Genomic DNA, 22,469 nt, shown 5'->3' with positions numbered 1-22,469 from the left:
ATATCGAAAATCGATTTTCCCCAAGATCGATCGGATGAGCAAACTCGTGAAGGGTAGTTGCACGGCAGAAACCAGGCGCACACAAATGAAGCTCCCCAGCCCGCGTTTGTGTGTATGCGTTGATAATTTGGTGCTCTTTCAAGCCCCAAACTTGCCACTCGATTTCCCTTCCGCACACACAAACACTCACTACCGTACCCAACCAGATTTTTAAAGAATACTCTTTCGTGTGAATTGGCCCTGAAAAGGGCCATTTTTACGTCCTATGACGATGATAAAACCATGCGATGATGACACTCCAAGTTGCCGGCAATTTTCCCTCCCGCGCCTGCTCTGCCTCTCTTTCCAATTTTTCAATTCTCTCCTTCCTCTCGGCGGCTCTGCTGTGCTGCTGCTGCTTCTCGATCCTCCTCGTGCAAAGCTTCGGACTCGTTTGAGCTTCAACCGGCGGCACGGCGCTCTTTTATAACCTCGCTTGGCTGTGACGGCTCGACGCTTTCGAAGCAGTGGCAGAGAGCAAAATTTGCTAAGTGCTAGATACTTGAATCTGATTAATGTGTTCGGGAAAGGTTGCGCTCAACCAATCAGCGACCGGGATTTTCCCGGTCTCAGGGTGACCACTCAAATTCCATTTTCAAATTCCCGACTTTTTCCCGACTTTTTTTTCCAGACTTTTCCAGAATGCTTAAATAATAGGCATTTCTTATCTAAAGAATGATTTCAAACCAAAAACTTTCTTTAAGAAAAGTCAACATTAACCACCGAAAAAAAAATCTCAATGAATTAAAAAAAATCTAAATATAAGCATTTTTTGAAAATGCAGAAACTAAACAACAAATAAAGAAAACTTAAAAAATGTAATTTCATTATTATGATTCAGAGTAGAAACACAAACAATTAGTCTTTGACAAAATAATCGAAAGTTTAACAATACTTATAGCTTCCATGGTATTTTTTAAATTGGCAAACGTATTATTTTTGATATTTTTTTAACTTCATCATCATTTTAAATTATTCATTCAAAGGATTTAGAAAAATGTAAAGGAATTCATAAAAGAAAATGTTGCCAAGTTCCCTTTTTAATTATGTAATTTTGGATATTGATTTTTTAATCAATGTTAATTTTTCTAGTGGTCAGTATTTAACTGTTTTTTTTTTTTCAATGAAAATTCAGTTTGATATGATTTTATGTTTTCCCACTTATTTTAAGCGACTGTTTGAAGAGACAATTTTTTTAAATAATTATGCAAGAACTCAAAAATTTGGATTATTTTTTTTGCAATTTCAATATTTTCTTTGTATTTTCAAAACGTTAAAATCTTTTTCAATTTTGGATTTTATTCGATATTTAAGTTTTCCGCAAACTGAAAATCAAGCTTTATCTATGGTAGGTAATTTACCCATACTCACAAAAAAAAGTTCAAGGGCAACATTTGGAAAAAAACACATTTTAAATTACTTAATGAATTTAGTTAAACAATTACAAATATTTACCCAAAAAAACTATTGCCAAACTCAAGTTCGAATCCTGTTTCAAATATTCAATTATGTGACAAAATGGAATAGAATCATAATTCTAAGCTGGCCATTACGCTCTATTTTTATATTAGTTTTTCATCAACTTTACCTCTTGTTTTGTGAACAAAAATTAAAAGCGATCATTTGATTCATAAAAAAATATTATGAAAATCTGTGTCAAAGACTCCAATATTCATAAAGATTTTAAAGGTCTTAAACAGCTTTTCCATACTCAAATATATTGAAATAGTGAAAATAACCTTAAATTTAAAGTAAGTTACTAAAGCAGAAATGAGTGAATTCAATTTGAAAATTGTACAAAATATTACAAAATTTATTCAAGAGTTAAAAAAGCTCAGAATTCCCGACTTTTCCCGACTTTTTGACATAAAATCATAAATTCCCGACTTTTTCCCGATTTTTGGCGGATTTTGACGAATTCCCGACTTTTTCCCGACTTTCCCGATTTCCCGACTTGAGTGGCCACCCTGCCGGTCTGAATTTTTATTTTTCATCTTAACTTTTGAGTACTTTAACAAAGTTTTATCAACTTTGTGAGGTAGTCTACTTGCAATTTAAGACTTCCCCTTTCGTTTGGTGGATAAAGCATGCAGATTGCTTGAATTGGGTGGAAGATATAAGCGTTTAAACGATTACACAAATCGTTACACTTTCGCTTCGCGAAATTTTGGATTGACACCCGTAGACAGTGCCCTTAGGACAAAGTTCTTTGTCAATATTTTTTTAAGTAATGATGGGAAAATGATCCTGAGGACCATACTAAAATTATAGGCTACTTTTGAAAATTTTGATTTTTGGGTCATATATGACCCATCAGGCCGGAAAGGGTTAAATGTTAACACGCAATTTTACAATTCAGATTTTAACCCAGGGCCATCCATAAACCACGTGGACACCATTGGGGGGTGTCAGCGAAAATATTTGTTTTGTATGGAAATTATCCACGAGGGGGGGTCTAAGATTTCAACAAAAATGTCCACGTGGTTTATGGATGGTCCCCTAGAGGACTGTACTGCATAGGACTTGCTCAAAAATATTAAAACAGCTTTAGAAGTGAAACGTGAAAGTCTATAAAGCTTGGAATGCCCTACGGAATCTGGGGCAACTTTTGAAAGGGCTCATATGCTTTGCCTCGTCTATTTTGCAATTTCCCAGGAAACAAGCCACTATTTTACAAAACTCCAGTAAGGATAGCTAATGTTTAAAATTTCGAATTTATTATTAAATTTACCTACATTATACCTTGTCCGCTGGCTTTGGTTTGATGAGTAACACACATGCTCATAAGACCTTTTGAAAAAGTAAGCGAGATTTTGAAAGCAGAATTACTCCTTCGTAATAAATTTGGTGGCCCTGAAAAGGGCCGTTTGATTTAATTATTCTTTGAAAAACAAATTTCAACGTCCTGACGAACGGAGGGAACGGTAAATTCCGAGGTAAATTCCATGCCAGCGTAGCTCAAATGGGAATCGAGATGAAATCGGTCGGTTCGTCCTCATCACCCGCGAGTGACCAGCATAAATTAGCCGAAGGTTGTCCTCATTGAATTCCTGGTCGAAATCGTCGGCAATCGCGTCCATCTTGATTTCCGATAATTTCCTGTGGTCTGAAGTCCTTTTCCTCTTCGATCCTCGTGGTTCTGCTATCGATTTTGGTGCTGCGTGCGTACCGTCTAAGCTTTGTAGAAGTTATGCCAGAAAAAACATACTGACACTGCCTTATAAAGCTTTGTGAGCACTGCTTTCCCCTCAATTCCCCTGGCTTTTAGATACATGATTCTTACGTCCCAAGAGGGGAAGCTCAATTCATAAGACCAAATTAGCGTGTACCATCCGAATCTGCGTAGCAAAATTTTTGGCCTTTTGAAATGCAAAATAGTATAGCACGATTACCAAAACGCATGAAATTCAAATTATTTTTGATGAAGAATTACTTTTTCGTCGCTAAATTGTTGGATCTGGAAAAGCACCTTTTAATTTCGGGGTTTCAAACACAAATTCATTTTGATTAGCGAGTCATTCTAAATATCCTATATTTTATTTTTGAAGCAAACAATATACACAAACAAACGTGAAGTAATACACCTCAGTAATCCCGAAAAGTGTTCCTAATTTAAACTACAATTACAAAAATACAAAAAAGTAGCAAGTAGTGATCCGAACATAAGCATTCAGGTTTACACGTCGAAGCAATTACACTAAAACCCTCGTTTACGCGCAGGCGTTAAGCTTTTTATTTAGGTTGATTTCTCGAAAACAGTGTAATGTTTTGTTCTTTTGAATGCAATTTGTAGATCAGCACAAGACGTATAAATTGATTTGAAAAATTTGAAAAATTTTCGTCGTTCTAGAGAAATCGACCAAATACAAAGCGTAATGTCTGAGCGTAATCGGGGGTTTTAGTGTAACTCGAAACCAATCCAAACGAGGTGAACGAAGCATGGGGTCGGGCGGCTCGAACTGCTGCGCCGTGGCTATAAAATCCGCCTTAATGACACGCCCGAGCAGGTACCAAATTCTCGGGCAGTTTCATGGCCCATGGCACGCCTCGAGGTAGATGTAGATTTGTCCGCGCTGCAAGAAAATGAGTTCTTACTGATAATGTTCTTTGTTTGACCCGATGGACGTACCATGAACATGATTTAATGCAACACCGGATTGCTCAGGCTCGCCTCTTGGATACAGTTGGTCGATTCGTTGCGTTGTTAGATGGTGAGGTACACGTTCGCCAGCAGCAGCCAGATCTTGAAATGGTTTATCCACGTGTTCTGTGGCCCAGGCCGTGGACTGACGAGCTAGCGGTTTCGCTGAGGGCGTGCTCGATTTGGGACGGGACTCGTGTGGAGTCTGAAAATCCGCCGAAACATCCATGACCCGACCGAGCAGGAACCAAAACCACGCGCAGTCAGGATTGATCCGCCCAGAGCACAGAGCACACTCGTGTAGTACGAATTTGCCGAGCCGGCTTCAAGATGCACAGCTTCGCCTCGGCTCACTGCTGCTGGTGGTGGACCACGCTGCAAGAATGGGTTCTTACTGAGGATGCTCGTGCGGGACACGACATGCGAATCGCTGAATCGAGTCTGGAAAGGTAAGGGAGATCGTAATCTATCTTCATAGCTTCTCGGACAATACCTACTGAAATCCTTGCGGGAATTCTCGCACATAATTGCCTGCAGCACGTTGTGCGTGTCGAAGTGCTCTTGTGGTCGTGCTCTGTGCCACTGCCAACGTTGGCCAGCTACAGCACCTATTGCTTTTTACGTGGAAAAGATCCAGGTTCGGGGCTCGGGGAACTCTTCGGTTGCGTCCTGAACGACAGCTATGTTTTCCTTGGGGCGTCGGTTTGCGGTCAGGAGTGGGGCAAACAGATGCAAACTGATCGGGTGTTCCGCGCGGAACGGTAAAGAGCTGGTGATGTGGATCAGGGCTTCGGAAATATTATAGTTAGACGCGGGCTGGTGGTCATTTGGGTCCTGTTGAACGTAGCGTCGTGGCCACGCAATCTACCGAAGCCTCCATGACCTGACCGAGCAGGAACCAAATCTTCGTTTAGTTGGGATCGATCCGCCCAGGGTTCAAACGACATTCGGGATGCACTGCTTCGCCTCGGCCCACTGCTACTGGATGTAGCCGCGCTGCAAGGCGATTAGTTGAGGTTACAACAGATATACTGAAGCTGGCGGCCTCCCAGGTAGCTCTCCCCCATCAGGAAGTTGGCCAAACTCTCTGCGCGCAAACTAAGAGGAAACCCATTAGTTTATTCACGATTCAACGCAAAAAACGTTCCCAAAATGACTCACCAACCTGCGGTTAGCCCGACTTGAGCTCGTCCGCCAACTCGATCACCTTCGACCAATTGCCCTCCCCGCGGCACTGCTCAATTGTCGTCTCCGGCTTGACCTAACTGAGATTTATACATGAATTTCTAACTTTCGATTAATTTTTCGTCCACTGACACTGAATTTTGATGAAAGATTACAAAACACTTGCCACTCGTCATTCCTGTGCTTTGCCTTCTTTGTTTTGTTTTGAATGTTCGCAAAGATAAGTCGGATCAAATGTCAACGGGGGGAGTCGGAAATTACTGGGCCATTTCTGAAGGTCGAATTCAACGCGACTTTTACTTTTAAACAAACTAAATTTCAGCTTTCAAAATACTCATGCGCCCTTCTCAAATGGCATCCTAGAACTTATTATTGTTAAACTTGTTTTCAGTTCAATAATTATTGTGTAAAACCCGAACGATACCCCTTAATTCTACCATACAGGTTGAATCCACCTCAGAATTTTCAAGAATTTACTCTTTCGTGAGAAAATGGTGGCCCTGAAAAGGGCCGTTTGTTTTCCATGGATCGTGAACCGCACGGCCTTTGTCCCCTCGGAAACGGCATGCTTGGCCAACTCTCCGGGCAGCAGAAGTCTGACGGTAGACTGGATCACCCTGGAGGACCTGGTCTTCTGCGATGTGTAGTACGTCATTTGGGCCGCTTCTCTGGCCAGCTGCTTGAAGATGCTCCTCACGATAGCCTCCTTCGCCTTGACCTTGCCGATCTTCTTGGCAAAAGGCTGAACCAGCAGCAGTCGATTTTACCACAGCACTCGTCCGAACCATGTTTCTTCCACGGTGGTCAACAGAGAAATGATAAAATTTTCACTAGGAACACTGGTTTTGTGCGCAAAACGCGTCAACGTGTGCTCCGCCCCTTTTGCACACTTTGCCGTTTCTACTGCATTCGCCACCAAGATTTCTTCGTGGCCCAAATGCCAAAACAAAAAGCTATAAATATAAGTCGATTTCTCATTTTCGCAATCATTTCACTCTCGACTTTCAACGTGAAAGGGACGACGCAGCAGCAAATGATGAAAGCTGATGACAAGTCAACCAAACCGGAAATACCTGACGGCGGAGGTGCTCGAGCTGAGTGGACCCGGAAGGACCAAGTTGTAGCGTTCAACGTCATTCCGATGGGATTTTTTCTGAGCCAGTGTTTTTGGAAGGCTGTTGCCAGCAATCGGCGGCAGCAAAATCAATAGTAAAAATTAAAATGCCCTGTTCAGGGTTCCAAAATGTTCGAAACAGTTATTCTGGCTTTTCTTGTACATTTTCGCAGCAGACGATTTTTCCCTCCCCGTGCTCTCTCATTCTCTCTCTCTCTCTCATACACACACCTACACACACACGTGCGTATGACATTCTTGCACACTAAAACAGTGGTTTCATGCTAACTCTGTGGTGATATGATTTTTATTCGATCTTTTTAATGAAGATGCAGACACGGTCGTCTTGAGTTGGACCTTAGTTCCCCGTCGGATGAGTCAACTAAATCGAGGAATACCTGTCGACGGAAGTGTTCGAGCTAGGTGGAACCGGAAGCGTTCAACGACTCAAAAAAAAAATTAAACAGCAAACATTAAATAGCCCTTTTTAGGGCTCCAATTGATTACGAAAGAGTTATTTTCAATTGCATTGATTTCGCTGCAATCGATTTATTACACCCTGCAATTTATCATTCCCCCATTTCTGCAAGCGATTTTTTTGCCACGGAAAAAGTGTGCATCGCAGAAATCAATTAACAATACTCCCCCACCATCCCTCCACCCCACACACACACACACACAACACACAAGCACGCAAATTTTGCTTCTTAAATGCAGTGTTTTTGTAAAATTTGGGGAAATATTTGTAGTAAATTTTGTTTGCAAAGTTCTTTGTCATACTGGTCACGTGTAACATAAGCAGTTTCACATTTTCTTTTACACAAATAAATACTGTAACGGAGTGCTTTTCCTGGTCGCTCTATGCCACTGCCGGCGTTGGCCAGCTACAGCACCTATTGCTTTTCACGTGAAAAAGGTTCAGGTTGTCGAGGAACTCTTCGGTGGCGTACTGAACGACAGCTGTTTTCCTTGGGGCGTCGGTTTGCGGTCAGGAGTGGGGCAAACTGATCGGATGTTCCGTGCTGGTGATGTGGATCCGGACTTCGGAAATATTATAGTTAGACGCGGGCTGGTGGTCATTAGAGTCCTGTTGAATGCAGCGTCGTGGCCGCCGAAGCCACAATGACCTGACCGAGCAGGAACCAAATCTTCGGATAGTTGAGATCGATCCGCCCAGGGCACTGGGCGCATTCGTGTGATACGGAATCGCCGAGACGACGTTCAGGATGCACTGCTTCGCCTCGGTCCACTGCTGCTGGCAGGTGTGAATCTGGTCGCGCTGCAAGGCAATCAGTTGTGATTATAACAGATGTACTGAAACTTGACCCAATTGTGGACGTTACCTTGTACTTGACCTGCTGCGACACTAGATTGATCAGGCTCGCCTCCTGAATGCAGTTGATGGCTTTATTTTGTAGTTCGATCGCGATGTGCACGACAGCCAACCGCAGCCAGATTTTGAGCTGGATCATCCAGATCTCCTGCGACCCAGGTTGCAAACTGAACGTGTCGCGGCCAGCGAAGCCGCGTGGATCGAGGCTGGAAAAGGAACGACGATCATATTTATGAAATCTGCAAAGCTACTCAACCAATACTCACTGAAATCCTCGTCAGAAATCTGCAGCACGCTGCGCTTGTCATCGTACTTTTCGTGGTCGTGCTCCATTCCACAGATGGCGTTGGCCAGCTGCACCTCGTAGACTACGCGTCAGATTGAAAGCACCTGCTAGAACGTTTCCAGCGCCGTTTCAACGTCTTAAGAATGAGTTCTAGATGGGCTTTCACGTGGAGATGGCTTTTCACGTTGCGTCCTGAGCGACGGTTAGGGCTTGCTTGGGACATCGGTTCGCGGTAAGGAAGATCAGGCGCAGACTGGACGGAAGATCCGCGCAAAGGGACAGCGCGCTGGTGAAGTGGATCTTTCTGAGATGTTGTAGTTGAACACGTGTTGGCATGCTAGGTAGTTCTCGGACAGGTGGTCATTTGGGTCTTACCCTACGGCGCGTTCCAGAGCTTAAAAAGCTAGCTTGGTGTAGCAATTTTTCTCGGAGACTAGATTGGAAGCTACGGCAACCTGCTGGAGACCGATTCCGACGTGGCTCGCGATCGCTTCAGACCTTGCGGCTCAAACTGTTCTGCAGTTCTAGCTTGGCCTGTTCCTTGAGGGCAGAAACCGCATGCCGGTAGCGACCCATGGACCAAACGCCAACTTCATCGTCTTCTCCAGTGTTCCCTGCAGCAGTCCCACCTGATCCTAGCGATCCGTAACCTGCGTCGCCAGATCGTACATGACCGTCGCGTTACCCAGCGAGTGCATTCTTGCCTCCGGAACTCTGCTAAAGAATCGCATTCTAACCGCAAGTGCTTCCGCTATCAACAGCAGCAGGAACGTTTCTTCGTGCTGATTTCTCGGGATGAACTGCTGCTGGGCGGCATACTTCTCGGCTCCCACAGCCACGTCCCACCGGATGTTGGTTGGATGGTGTTTAGGTTCGAATTTCGGCGTGTAATTCGTTCCAGTGACTCCCCGAAGCAAGACTTCTGCCAGCTAATGGGCCAACGTTTGTCGCAACGTCTGGCCTTGGTCTCCACCGCGTTCACCTGGAACTTTTCCGTTTTAATCAGAGCACGTAAAACCACTCCCTTGCTTCGGACCATAAAACTGACAAGACTTTGTTTTCAAAACACTTGGGGAGCTTTCTTTTATTACATGACGCAGTTGGGGGAAGGGGAATTCGAAAGCTGTGTTAAAATAATTAAATTAAATTATTTGTGATTTCCAGAGTTTATTTTTGAAAGGGTCCTATAATCATATGATACAAAATAGCTTATAGGACCTTTTCAAAAACAACACTAGATTTGTTGAATAGTTTCAATAAAATTTATTTTTTAAAAATATTGGTTCCAAAAGTTACCGTTTTTGCGTTACGCAATAAAAGAAAGCTCCCTCGCACTCGTCAACGTTGCCCTTGACATTTCTCGGTGCACCTTCTCTGTTTTGGTTATGAACGTTCGCGAAGAAAAGTCGACGGGAGTCGGAAATTACTAAGCCATTTATTTCGACTTTATAGGTCGACTCCCATCCAGATTTGGTTTGTCAGAAAAATGGTTTTTAAGAATCGCAGCAACCGGTGATCAATTCGAGGTGGTATTCTTAGTCACGGTCTTCTTCCCTTCGAGCAGCAGCCGGCGGTCTGGATCTTCCGGGAGGACATGGCCTTCCGCGAGGTGTAGTGTGCCATTCGGACCGCTTTATAGCTTTGGGTGAAATGCCAGTGTCCGGGTGGACCTGCTCCAGCACCTTATAGAGGAACGTTCCGAAGTGCCCCTGCGGCGACTTGCTGTTCCACATGGATTGGCGAAGGCGTTGCTTCTCCCCATTGACTTCTCTCCGATGGCCTGCAGGGAAGATGCGTTAAGGTAATTGCGGGCAGATTTGTTTCGGCGACAGGCGGGTGCACCGTGAGCTTGGCATTGTTTCTTTTCTTCTTGTCCTGTGGGCTTCTTCTCCTGCGATGCAGTGTTAGTCGTTTTTGTCCGCTGGGTTGCTACGAAAAACTGCACCTTCTGCGCTCTCTTTTGCTGCTGCTGCTGTGGCCTAGACGACGATCCGAAAGTTACAAGCTTGAGCTTTTTAAATAATTTAACCACTCCTTGAGGGCACTGGCTATTTTCGCCCAATTGCTAGTACAGTATCAAAAACCCTAAAGTATCAAACCCATATTGTCGAAACTCTTATGGTTCCACCAAGGTCCCCCCTTCGGAACACCCCCGGGGGCTTTGGCCACTCCGGACTGTGGCCATTTCTGCTGAAATTTTAAATTCCATGTCGATTATCAAAAACCCCAAAGTTTGTTAACCATATTGTCCAAACTTTCATGGCACGGGAAATGACCCCCCATCGGAACACCACCGAGAGCCCCGGCCACTCCGGAGTGTGGCCATTACTGCCGAATGTCAAATTTCGGCCACTTCTGCCAGAATTTCATGTCCCAGATTGCCCAAACTCGCACTTTTCGCCAAATATTTCCGGCACACCTCTAAGAGCACTGGCCACTCAAGGTGGTAGCCAATTCCTATTGTAGACTCCCGCTCATTTCGGCTGCCACGGCTTGGCTGGTCCTTGCCTCCAGGCGATCTGCTACCGGGCCTCCAGGCCGTCTGCTTCTGATGTGTTCTCGTCGACGTCCAGCAATAGAATGAATTTTCGGGACCGACCGAGCCGAGTTTTGTTGGCTCGTCGACGATCCGAAAATTATGAGGTGGAGTGGGGGTGATTTTAGATACATCAATCTCACGTCTCTCGATTGACTGATTGGGAAACGTTTGTTCATCCAACCAGCGTGCACCAAAAAGAGGGGAAATTTGCCGAGAGGGGAATTCGTCACGTAACGTTTTCGCTTCGCGAAAATTTTGGATTGACACCCCGTATAGAAACCTTAGGACAAAGTTCTTTGTCAAAACTTTGACCCTTGAAATCCACATATTCGGAACACTTTTTTCTTACGGATGTAAACAAACTTTGGTTCTCTCCAGGAGTACATATTTTTTACAAAATAATGACTTCACGCACTAAAACCAACGAAATTCATGCTTAGTTATGTTTTATTAATGGTCTGAAAACTTTTTTTGTGAGAGGCACAATACCATCCCACAATTATGGAACAGGCAATTTGGAGGCAGTGTTTTGCTGCTCTGGATAAAATAGTCTTGAAATTAAGTTTTTTTGTTCAAAAAGTACTACTTTTACTAGTGAAATAGCAAGAGAATGTCCAAATAAAGGTCCTTAAAAATAGTAGGGTCGAGAGAAAAGCTGCATTTGGCGTGCTATTGACCAATTATCACAAAAGTGTTCCAAATTTGTAGGTGTTCCGAATATGTGGGATGACTGTAAGTTGCAGTTGATATTTTTACAAAAAAAAATAATTTAATGAAGTTTATAAAACGTCTGTGCAACTCAAAAATGACTGACACAAGCTTAAATATCTGTGAAACACAGACAAACCTGTGCATCTGGCATCATTGTGTTATGTTTTTGAGTATTTTGACTTTAACTTTATCAACAAATTTGTTTTTACAAACAGCTTTGAGAGTCTGAGAGAATTTTGTTTGAATATGGTCATTTTGACCAGTTAATTTAACTGAGTTATATTGCCAATATAGTTATACCACCACTTTGAATTTGTCCAATATACTTAGAAAGGGCCGAATGGTTTTTCTTCGAAGTTTTTATGGAGAATCAGTGCAGGTAGCTTCTCCTACATATTGCATACAATTTTTATATTCTATGCAACTACGACGAATCGCCCTAATTCTTCATGTACCGTACGATCCTGCCGAAAAATATTTTTTATCCGACGTTTGCCTTATTTTGTTCTTGCTCCAACTTCCAATCTAGACCATTTACGCTTGTACTTTTGTAGACATTTTCGAATGTTTTTGAGTGACCACCTTGTCGAGTATTCACCCAAAAATGCAAACAAACTAATGCCCATCCCAACCCTTAGTGCAATCCAAGCCGGTTGCATATCGTCAAAGCTAAGATATGAATTTTTGCGAGCGTCTTCTCTGGGCCTTCGTCCGATATAGTTGGAACGCAACTCGGCCCTCCATTGTCGTTTCCACAATATGAAGAGTCCAGCTTCAGTCAATGTGCTGTGCATGGTACGGAATGTCTCAGCAAAAATGAACCGATAGTCCGTCGCGTAACATTCGGGATATTCGAGAGTTTCGTAATCCAGCAGCACGTAAAAAGGTTGCATCCGTTCGAAATCGAATGATATTTCTTCCAGCAGCTCACACCACTCACTAAAGCACATTGTCCCAATACCAGGAACAGTTTCACTCAGATCTGGAGTTTCGCCATGGATTATCAATTCACCAAAGAATAAGAAATCCTGTAAGTGGGGACTATTTTCCAGGTCGTAGCGAAATTTGACATCAGACTGGAAGAGATCTGTCAGCGTTTTGATCCGTTGAATCGACGGTTTGCTGGTCATCAGGGATACAATTTTAGTCTCGAACGCGTTGGTCATGAAGAACATCAAAATGATCAGGGCAAGGAAAACGGTCTTTTCCCAACGGCCAGCGCGATGAAGGTCATGTCGTTCAAAGCCACACACTGCAAGAAGGAATGGATCGTTTGTAAAGTGTTTGGGGAAGAGATGTTTAACAATTTCGATCAATAGTAGAATCGCCAGAATGAGGCACCAAGCCGGCCCTGAAAATGGCATTAGCATGAGTTCTACTGCGTTTAACGGTCTGTCTTTGGGTACAAGGAGTCTCATAAATATGGGACGGCTAGTGCAGAGAACAAGGTAATTTTTGATATCATGCGGTACGATCCAAGCAGTGTTGAATATAATATCATAACGGACTTCGGTATTGTTGTGCAGACACTCGTAAAATTTAGAACCCAATCCTTTGCAATTGTGTTGAAGCTCTGCGGAGTCCGTTCCCAAGTATCGAGTCACTTCGTTGAGCCAGCGTCGATTCCAAGCAAAGCAAAAGTATTCTTCTCCAATGTATGAAATATTTCGTCCTTGTATCCAACGGCGTCCATAACTGAACAGGTACATCGGCTGGGGAACCCTGGGCCATCTCCAACAATTTACTCCATTACAGAAGTATGCGAGCATCCCGAGACGTTCAACGTAAGCCGAATAAGTGTACTTAACAGTGTGAATTGCAAAATATATTTTGCCAACAAGCACTTCGTTGTAGCTATCTATAAGAACTAGTACTTTGGTTGTTGGTTTAAACAACCTTAGAAAGTCTTGTACATGTTTCATATTGGCCTCAAAATGATCAGAATCGTTTCCAGGATGTAAAATCAACAATGACGGCTCGGGTTCTAATTTCGCCAAACCTTCGTGGTAAGTTCCATTAATCACATATTTCACGACGTTACCCAATCTAGGTGATTCCAAAATAACATTAAAATCGTTGTCAAAAGAACGCTGTGTGACATCGTAGAAAACACAGCTGAACACTCCCGGTTTTACACTGACCAGGTACTCGATAGCTCGCAAAACGTAATCCTGCGCATCCGTGCTGCTGGTGGCCAAGATTTGCTGAATGGTCAGCAGAATCAACGGAACTGTAGTGAGTAGCTCCATGGTTGCAGTGGAACTGATCTGGGGATTGATTTCTGTCATTTGACATGCAAAACAATTTATTTGATTAATACTTATCTAGAATTTTCCAGATTACGTCCATCCAATTCTTACCTGTAATGAGAAGGAAAGAAAGATTTATTAGCAATATTCGATGATAGGCAGGCCTGCAAAAAGTTTCCAACCTAGCGTACACATGAAGCAAACCAAAATGTCTGTTCACTGCTAGGTGCTTGATAAAACGTAATTTCCTAACAGCATTTTCAAAGTAACCCCCGAAGCCATCGAGACCAAACTCCAGTTCCCCTCATGTGACTGCATATTACCCTCCAAAACAACTAAATTAAGTCGTGTCGTCGCGAAATAAAACCTTCGCGCCCATATAACCATAAAACCTGGCAACAAGTCGTCCGGGCCCCGGTAACCGATCACCGTGCTGCCGATATCCATTTACACCTCAACACCCGGGGCCCAAATGGCCCAATCGTAGCCGCAGAAACCGCTGGCGGAACGGCCATCTGGTGGCGCAAAATGCAAATAAAAATTGTCACTCTCGACCCGTTCCAGGAAGCGCGGCGTTCGAGTGCTTCGAGTACCGACTGAAGTGGCGTCTCTTCGGGAAGAAACGTCTTTAGTAGGGCTGCTGACGCCGCCGCACCCACTTCAGGGTTGTAGTCGACAGGGTGTCGTCTACAAGGGTTGCTTGCATTGAATTGGGCTGACAGAATGCAATGCATGGACAACGAGGTGATTGACAGTTTTGACAGAGGTGACAGAATTTCGTACTTACCTGCAGTTTTGAACACCATTTTTGAAAAATCAAACACGTACTTACCGGAGAACTCCAACTTTTTGGGATCCCTACAAGAAACATCAAGAGGTACCTCGACTTTGAAGTCCGTTATAGAAGAGTTTACTTAAACTTCTTGCAGGTTCACACATCTGAAGTCCGTAATCGAGAAGTTGCGAGTTCTTTCAAGTAGCCACCATGGTTAATCTAGATGTCGCCGTCACCGCAAGCTGGCCGGATCCAACTGGAACCCTGTTTGCCGGCCGGGGCCAACCAGTCAGTGTGTTTGGATTACATAAGGCGACAGTTTTATGCTTAATTTATATCGGCCACTATCAATTGACAGTATCGGGGCAGCAGCAGCAGTTCCACACCTCTCCCGCCAGAGTCCACAACGCCTAGGCAAAAATGCAAACATTACGTGACGCCTCGGACGATGGCTGTGAAACGGTTATTTATCGAAGAAATTGATATCGGACGCGCCACCAAACTCTACCTCCCCGCCGACCTATCTATCCATCTCAACAGTTTTATAAATTAATAGGAGGAAATGCAAACAGACACTTCGAACTGAACTCTGGCAACAAAAAAAGAGTTTACATTTTCAAAGCCTCTCTGTCTACTGATAAAAAACGGAGCGCTGCCACGGCTCATATTTGCCCACTTGGACGAGTCTCAAGTAGCTGGGCTGTTGATTTTTCAATTTCTTCGATTTGCTTTCCCTCGGCGCGATAGCGCACTGAAAAATGATCCAACTTGAATGCTTCTAACTATGGGTTCTGGCTTTGAACGGTGAAGAAATGTTGATAGCTAGGGGCATGAGTCATAAGTTAATTTTGCGTGAAATTCTTCGGAAATTACTTAAGAATACATCATTTCAAGTTCGATATAATGTAATGATATCATTTGAGGCACAACTTCAAGTATAATACAAAAGATACACGGAAAGGAGTTCCATCTAAAATTTAACAATTCAAATTAGCTGGCTTCAAATTGGTGAAACAGTGATTTTTTCGGTTGAATCAGCTAAAATTTCAGCTGGTTCCTGATTGAAATCGTGTCGAAAAGACGAACGGTGCCTGCTAGGATGTGCTTTTTTTCTTCACCTGCACCAAATCGATGTCGTGTGAGAGTTCTGGTTGCACTGGCGACGTGATCGGTCACGTTTGCCTCGCGTCCGCAGTTTCGTTAAAATATCGGTGTTTTTCGTGGCCTTTTAAAATTGGTTCCAGGGGGAAATGTGACTTAAGTGATAATATTACGTGGAAGCATGCAGTTTAAGTGAAATTTTGTCAGAATTCGTTGATTTTAGTGTTTTTTGATAAGCTTGCTCGCTTCCGGAATGGGGTTCTGCCCTTTGATTGGAGCGCTTGGGGACCATCCATAAACCACGTGGACACCTTAGGGGGGGGGGGGGGGGGTTTGGCGATTGTCCACGCTCCATACAAAAAAGATTTTATTTGTATGGAAATTGTCCACGATGGGGGGGGGGCGGGTTGAGATTTCCAAAAAAAGTGTCCACGTGGTTTGTGGATGGTCCCTTGACAGTTCGGCAAAGGAAGAATGTTTGTGTGTGTTGGTGATAGCGGGGAGTCACAGACAAGTGGCAGGAGATTTAATTATTTTAGAAATAATGAAAAGGAGAAGATTATTTTGGGTGGAGTGTGTGAGCGTTCGCCGCGTTCGGTTCGGTGTCCCCCGCGTCCGTTTTGTTTTGTATGTTTTGAAGGGATTTTTCGGTGTTTTGATGAGTGTTTTAGCTTGGTCGGTTCTGTTTCTCACGGGAAGCCGGGAGATCAATCGATTCAGGGTGGCCTCCGCCGTAAAAATCCGGATTTTTCGGTTCCGTTGGTGCTGTTTGATCGGCGTCGCGCAATAGTGTTGGTGTTGACAGGCAAAAGAGCCGCAGTTTTCAGTGTGTGTGAACGCGGTTGGTCGATGATTTTCGGCACAAGCAAAGCCGGTTGGCTTAGTGTGTGAGCGTGGAGGGCAGGAGAGCGAGAGAGTGAGCGACGACTTTGCGCTTCTGTGTGTTGTACCTCAGATCAGGGCTTTGGTCGCGGATGACCTGTACGTGTGCGTGCCCGTGTGGCCACGCGGCCGGAGTTTGCGTGAAGGTTTGGAGGGAGAGAGAGAGGTGCCATTGCTGCTGCTGTGTGCTTCGTCGTCATCATCATCGTCATCACCACAAACAGCGCGGTGTGTTGGTGCTGCTTGCTGTTGGAGTGCGCGGTGAGTTCGCTCCATGTTGAGCACACAGTAGAAAGAGAGAAGATTATGGGAGTGTTCTTATATTACGTAACGCAGTTGGGGAATAGTGGGGGGTCGGAGGCAGTGTTACGCTCCATACAACTATTTTTTGCGTTACGTAATAAAAGAACGCTCTATATGCTGCTGAGCTTTTTTGTCGGTGTTGGTGTGTTTTTATGCAGGGATGCCAGAACGGAGCATTTATCTTTATTAAAAACTGTGAAAGTTTATATCGTGTTTAGTTTTTTTTTTCTTGAACATTTATTTAATTGAAACAACGCACTATTTAATTTAACACAATCACGATAATTTCGATTCGCAATAGGAACAAAACATTAACTTAGCGTTTTATTTTTATTTTTTGCTGATTGGTTATTCTTGACGCAACATAGTTTGTTTGTTTATTTTATTAATTCAGTTTGGTATCAAATGGCAGAAATTTGCCTGACTTAACGCGAATTTTTAAATTGAAAGGAGACAAACCAAAATAATTTTCACACAAGTTTCAACAGTGATTCAGTCTTTCCACAGCCGGCTGTCTAAGACTGAATCGATTCTAAATCAACAATATTTTAATACCTAGATAGACATTTTCTCAACTGTTGCATTTTAAACTAGACGAATCTCACAGATGATGGAGCTAAAAACTTAGTTAGGACTTTCCATTGTTATTGTATTTATTTAAAAATATCAAATATGCTGATTAATCCCATTACACAAAAAAATTAAAAATTAACTAATTATGCTTTTCAAATCGGTCGTTTTAAATTAACTTCTAACTACTACATTTAAATAAAACAAATAAATAATTAATGTTCTCCCCGCATCGCTGTAAGAGTTTAAAATCAAGATTCCAATTATGCGTTAAATCATTTATAATCTCGAATTTCGCTTAAACACTCAATAGTTTAAAGGAAAATATAAACTTCTCTTTACTCTTACAGTCGGTAGCTTGAGTTTAACAGCAAACACGTTAAAACTGTGTTTAATCAGCATTGCTTTTACATGAAAGAAAGGTTAGTTCAGTAATATTACAGTCAATTTAATCATGCACGGCTTCGTCGCGTTTTATCGGCCGTGGCTTTAAATATAAAAAAAATATAAATCATGCATCTTTTACACTTTACAGTCACAAGTATATGTTTAATAATTAAAAAACTAACTCTACTTGATTCGCCCGCAATACCTTTCGGGGTGTATCCTAGGGTTCTACCTCTCCTACTAACATTGAGTCCAAAACCTCCCTACAAACATCTATACCACTAAGGTGACGTAGGGGTCCCTGCGCACTTTAGATAGGTGTTTACTAACATTCCGTCATTTCCCCGAGGATAGCTTGGACCCGGCATGGACCCCCTTATGCCCTGGGCTGTATTACACACTCATCAAAAGATGAAGACATGGTATCTCCCGTGTTGGATTATTGTTCCGGATGAGGGTCTAACACAACCACACCAAACAGTGGGATAAGCGTTGTGGAGCCTTCCGGTGGTGGGGCGTCCTCCAAATGCTAATGCTAATGCTAATGCTAATGAATCAGCTAAAATTTCAGCTAAATTTACCAATCTGGGAATGGTGAAATAGCTAACCCTGATTGCTGATTCGCTTTCCAAAACTGACAGCCCAAACCAAAATGACAGAAGAGATTTTACCAAAAATAATGGTGTTTCAGCACAATTTTGCGTACAATTACCGAAAAAACTAGCTGGAACCGGCAGCATGGATTTTTGACAGATCATCAGTTCGAGAACAAAACAAAGCAACGTCCTGTGTCGTGTTCGATCCTGTTTGAGCCGCTCAGTTCGCGAAGTTTTTTTTGATGATTAGTTATGTGTGTTGTTTGAGTGCAAGTGCAAGTGCAAGTGCAAGTGCAAAAGGCGATAGAATGTGTTGTGTGAGTGAATAAATTAAAAGCCAGGAAGATTTTCTGCGGATCGGCACCTGAAGGAATGCTTCAGTTGATAAGGTGAGAAGATCTTTGTGTTGAGGGAAAGTGGTTAGAAGTTGAGCCTCTCGTTACTGTTTGGAGGATGCGTAGGTAAAAACATGTACTTAATATAAAGTGGGGGCATCCCTAAACCACGTGAACACTTTGGCAGGGGAAAGGTGAGACTGGCGATTGTCCACACTCTACTTTTTTGTATGGACATCTGTCCACCTGGAGGGGCGGCTGGTACAGAATGTCTAGACATAGATTGGCCGATGTTTGACAAATCCGAACAAATAGGGCACCTAACGCCTTTTAAGCACATCATAAAATAGTGAAATTAAGTTTAATCATTTCAAGTTTTATTAAATTAGTTAATATTAGTTAAATTAAGAAGAGTTTATAAAAATTAGTTAAATTAAGCAAATTTAGTTGAATTCAGATAAATTTAGTTGAAAATAGTTACTTTTAGTGTAATTTAGTTGAATTTGCCCAAATTTAGTTAAATTAAGTAGTGTTAAGTTAAATTTAGTAAAATAAATAAAATTAAGCAAAATTAAGTAAAATTAAGCAAAATTAAGTAAAATTAAGCAAAATAAAGTAAATTTAAGCAAAATTATGTAAAATTAAGTAAAATTAACTAAAATTAAGTAAAATTAATTAAATTAAGTAAAATTAAGAAAAATTAAGTTTAATTTAGTTGAATTCGCCCAAATTTGGTTAAATTAAGTTGTGATAAGCTAAATTTTGTAAAATAAAAAAAATTAAGTGAAATTAATAAATTAAAGTAAAATTAAGTAAAATTAAGTAAAATTAAGTAAAATTAAGTAAAATAAAGTAAAATTAAGTAAAATTAAGTAAAATTGGGTAAAATTGGGTAAAATTAAGTAAAATTAAGTAAAATTAAGTAAAATTAAGTAAAATTTAGTTAAATTAAGTAAAATTAAGTAAAATTAAGTAAAATTAAGTAAAATTAAGTAAAATTAAGTAAAATTAAGTAAAATTAAGTAAAATTAAGTAAAATAAAGTAAAATTAAGTAAAATTAAGTAAAATTAAGTAAAATTAAGTAAAATTAAGTAAAATTAAGTAAAATTAAGTAAAATTAGGTAAAATTTAGTAAAATTAAGTAAAATTAAATAAAATTAAGTAAAATTAAGTAAAATTTAGTAAAATTTAGTAAAATTTAGTAAAATTAAGTAAAATTAAGTAAAATTAAGTAAAATTGAGTAAAATTAAGTAAAATTAAGTTAAATTCAGTAAAATTAATTAAAATTAAGTAGAATTAAGTAAAATAAAGTAAAATAAAGTAAAATTAAGTAAAATTTAGTAAAATTTAGTAAAATTTAGTAAAATTAAGTAAAATTAAGTAAAATTAAGTAAAATTAAGTAAAATTAAGTAAAATCAAGTAAAATAAAGTGAAATCAAGTAAAATAAAGTAAAATCAAGTAAAATTCAGTAAATATAAGAAAAAAAGTAAAATTAAATTAAATAAGTTAAATTGAGCTTAAATTAGTTGAAAATGGTTATATTTAGAAAAATGTAGTTGAATGTAGGTTAATGTAGTTGAATATAGATAATATGTACATTTATTTAAATGTTATTTCATTTGGTAGAATTCAGTTGAATTAAATGTAATTTGGTAGAATTTAGTTAAATTTAAAGTTATTTGATAAAATTCAATTGAAATTAAGTTAAATTTAGTTAAATTAAGTTTAATTAGGTTAAAATAAGTTAAATTAAGTTAAATTAAGTTAAATTAAGTTTAATTAAGTTAAATTAAGTTAAATTAAGATAAATTAAGTTAAATTAAGTTAAATTAAGTTAAATTAAGTTAAACTAAGTTAAATTAAGTTAAATTAAGTTAAATTTAGTTAAATTAAGTTGAAATAAGTTAAATTAAGTTTAAATTAAAGTAATTTGATGTTATATTCAAACTTTGTTAAATGCAAAACGTAGTTTAAAGATAACTTCAATTTACTATAATTTAAACAAAATATCTTTTTGTAATTTTTTTTTTTGTATTTTTATATTTTTGTATTTTTGTATTTTTGTATTTTTGTATTTTTGTATTTTTGTATTTTTGTATTTTTGTATTTTTGTATTTTTGTATTTTTGTATTTTTGTATTTTTGTATTTTTGTATTTTTGTATTTTTGTATTTTTGTATTTTTGTATTTTTGTATTTTTGTATTTTTGTATTTTTGTATTTTTGTATTTTTGTATTTTTGTATTTTTGTATTTTTGTATTTTTGTATTTTTGTATTTTTGTATTTTTGTATTTTTGTATTTTTGTATTTTTGTATTTTTGTATTTTTGTATTTTTGTATTTTTGTATTTTTGTATTTTTGTATTTTTGTATTTTTGTATTTTTGTATTTTTGTATTTTTGTATTTTTGTATTTTTGTATTTTTGTATTTTTGTATTTTTGTATTTTTGTATTTTTGTATTTTTGTATTTTTGTATTTTTGTATTTTTGTATTTTTGTATTTTTGTATTTTTGTATTTTTGTATTTTTGTATTTTTGTATTTTTGTATTTTTGTATTTTTGTATTTTTGTATTTTTGTATTTTTGTATTTTTGTATTTTTGTATTTTTGTATTTTTGTATTTTTGTATTTTTGTATTTTTGTATTTTAGCATTTTTGTATTTTTGTATTTTTGTATTTTTGTATTTTTGTATTTTTGTATTTTTGTATTTTTGTATTTTTGTATTTTTGTATTTTTGTATTTTTGTATTTTGTATTTTGTATTTTTGTATTTTTGTATTTTTGTATTTTTGTATTTTTGTATTTTTGTATTTTTGTATTTTTGTATTTTTGTATTTTTGTATTTTTTATTTTTGTATTTTTGTATTTTTGTATTTTTGTATTTTTGTATTTTTGTATTTTTGTATTTTTGTATTTTTGTATTTTTGTATTTTTGTATTTTTGTATTTTTGTATTTTTGTATTTTTGTATTTTTGTATTTTTGTATTTTTGTATTTTTGTATTTTTGTATTTTTGTATTTTTGTATTTTTGTATTTTTGTATTTTTGTATTTTTGTATTTTTGTATTTTTATACATACAATAGAATATCGCAACTAAGCCGTACAATTAGGATGATCAATTATAATATAGTTCAAAAAGCCTGGAAACTATTGAATCATCCAAGAATAGCGGAAAATCATGCTACACCAGCAAAAAGTCTTTTTGAAAATTAAAAACAACTTTAGGCAGTAAGGGATTTTTTTTAATGATTTCGAAATTACTAGTTAAAACAGTCGAAAAATTAGCTGGACTTACCGAAAAACGTAGCAAGAACAAAAAAAAACGAGCTAAATCAGCCAAAAGGCTGGGTGAATAAAGCGTGCTTTGCAGGCAGCAATGGAGGCTTTCGAAAGAAAACTTGTAGAAATAGTGGAAAAATTTGCTATTTCAACCAAAACACCTACCAAGAATAGCGGCAAAGTTAGTAAAACTAGCTAAAAAGATGTGTGAAAATACCTGGCTTCGCAGCCATCAATGGAAAATTTTGGGAATGATTCCGAAAAAACTAGTTGAAACAGTCTAAAAACTCGCTGGGCTAACCATAAAACTTCCTAGAATACCACAAAAACTAGCTGAAATAGCTTTCAGACCTTCTGAAAACATACAGCTTTTGAGACTGACAGCATTTTTTCAGCTTGCAAATTAGTAAAATTTACTAAAAATTTAGCTGGATTTATCATTTTTAGGACCTGGATCCAGCTGTAAAATCCAGGATTTTTTTTTAGGATTTCCAGCTAAAAAAAATGGTGGTTGAAAAAACAACCAATTTTTTTAGGGTTTTTAACCGAAATTTAGTAAGATTCACGATAAACCTTCTTTCCGTGTAACTCTTCCCTGAATTGAGATATACAATGTTGCCCGCGATCATTACCCCCAAGATC

General features: G+C 39.2%; 2 protein-coding genes, 1 long non-coding RNA gene and 1 pseudogene across 4 annotated transcripts in view; all 4 read right to left on the bottom strand.

Moving 5' to 3' along the window:
- The window catches only part of LOC120426050 (uncharacterized), a 178,616-nt gene that overhangs the window by 136,673 nt on the left and 19,474 nt on the right, over window positions 1–22,469 (bottom strand). The window lies entirely within an intron of this gene.
- Window positions 3,430–6,671, bottom strand: LOC120426087 (uncharacterized). Of its 2 annotated transcripts, XR_005606642.2 has the most exons (5): window positions 5,498–6,671; window positions 5,342–5,445; window positions 4,678–5,278; window positions 4,169–4,621; window positions 3,430–4,112 (listed from the first exon to the last, which is right to left on the bottom strand). It is a non-coding gene; the product is annotated as an uncharacterized LOC120426087 (long non-coding RNA). The 2 variants fall into 2 exon arrangements; XR_005606641.2 differs by having other exon boundaries at window positions 3,433–4,112; window positions 5,342–6,670.
- On the bottom strand, window positions 6,782–10,936 carry LOC120426076 (tetratricopeptide repeat protein 7B-like; annotated as a pseudogene).
- LOC120426074 (uncharacterized) lies at window positions 11,042–14,569 on the bottom strand. The gene is made up of 2 exons (XM_039590784.2): window positions 13,780–14,569; window positions 11,042–13,708 (listed from the first exon to the last, which is right to left on the bottom strand). Exon 2 carries the CDS (start codon window positions 13,634–13,636, stop codon window positions 11,846–11,848), a length of 1,791 nt encoding a protein of 596 aa, XP_039446718.1. The 5' UTR covers window positions 13,637–13,708; window positions 13,780–14,569; the 3' UTR covers window positions 11,042–11,845.

Source organism: Culex pipiens, chromosome 3 (assembly GCF_016801865.2).
Source record: "Culex pipiens pallens isolate TS chromosome 3, TS_CPP_V2, whole genome shotgun sequence".
NCBI lineage: Eukaryota > Metazoa > Arthropoda > Insecta > Diptera > Culicidae > Culex > Culex pipiens.
The sequence above is the reverse complement of the archived record's forward strand: the minus strand, read 5'-3'. Positions and strand labels throughout refer to the sequence as shown.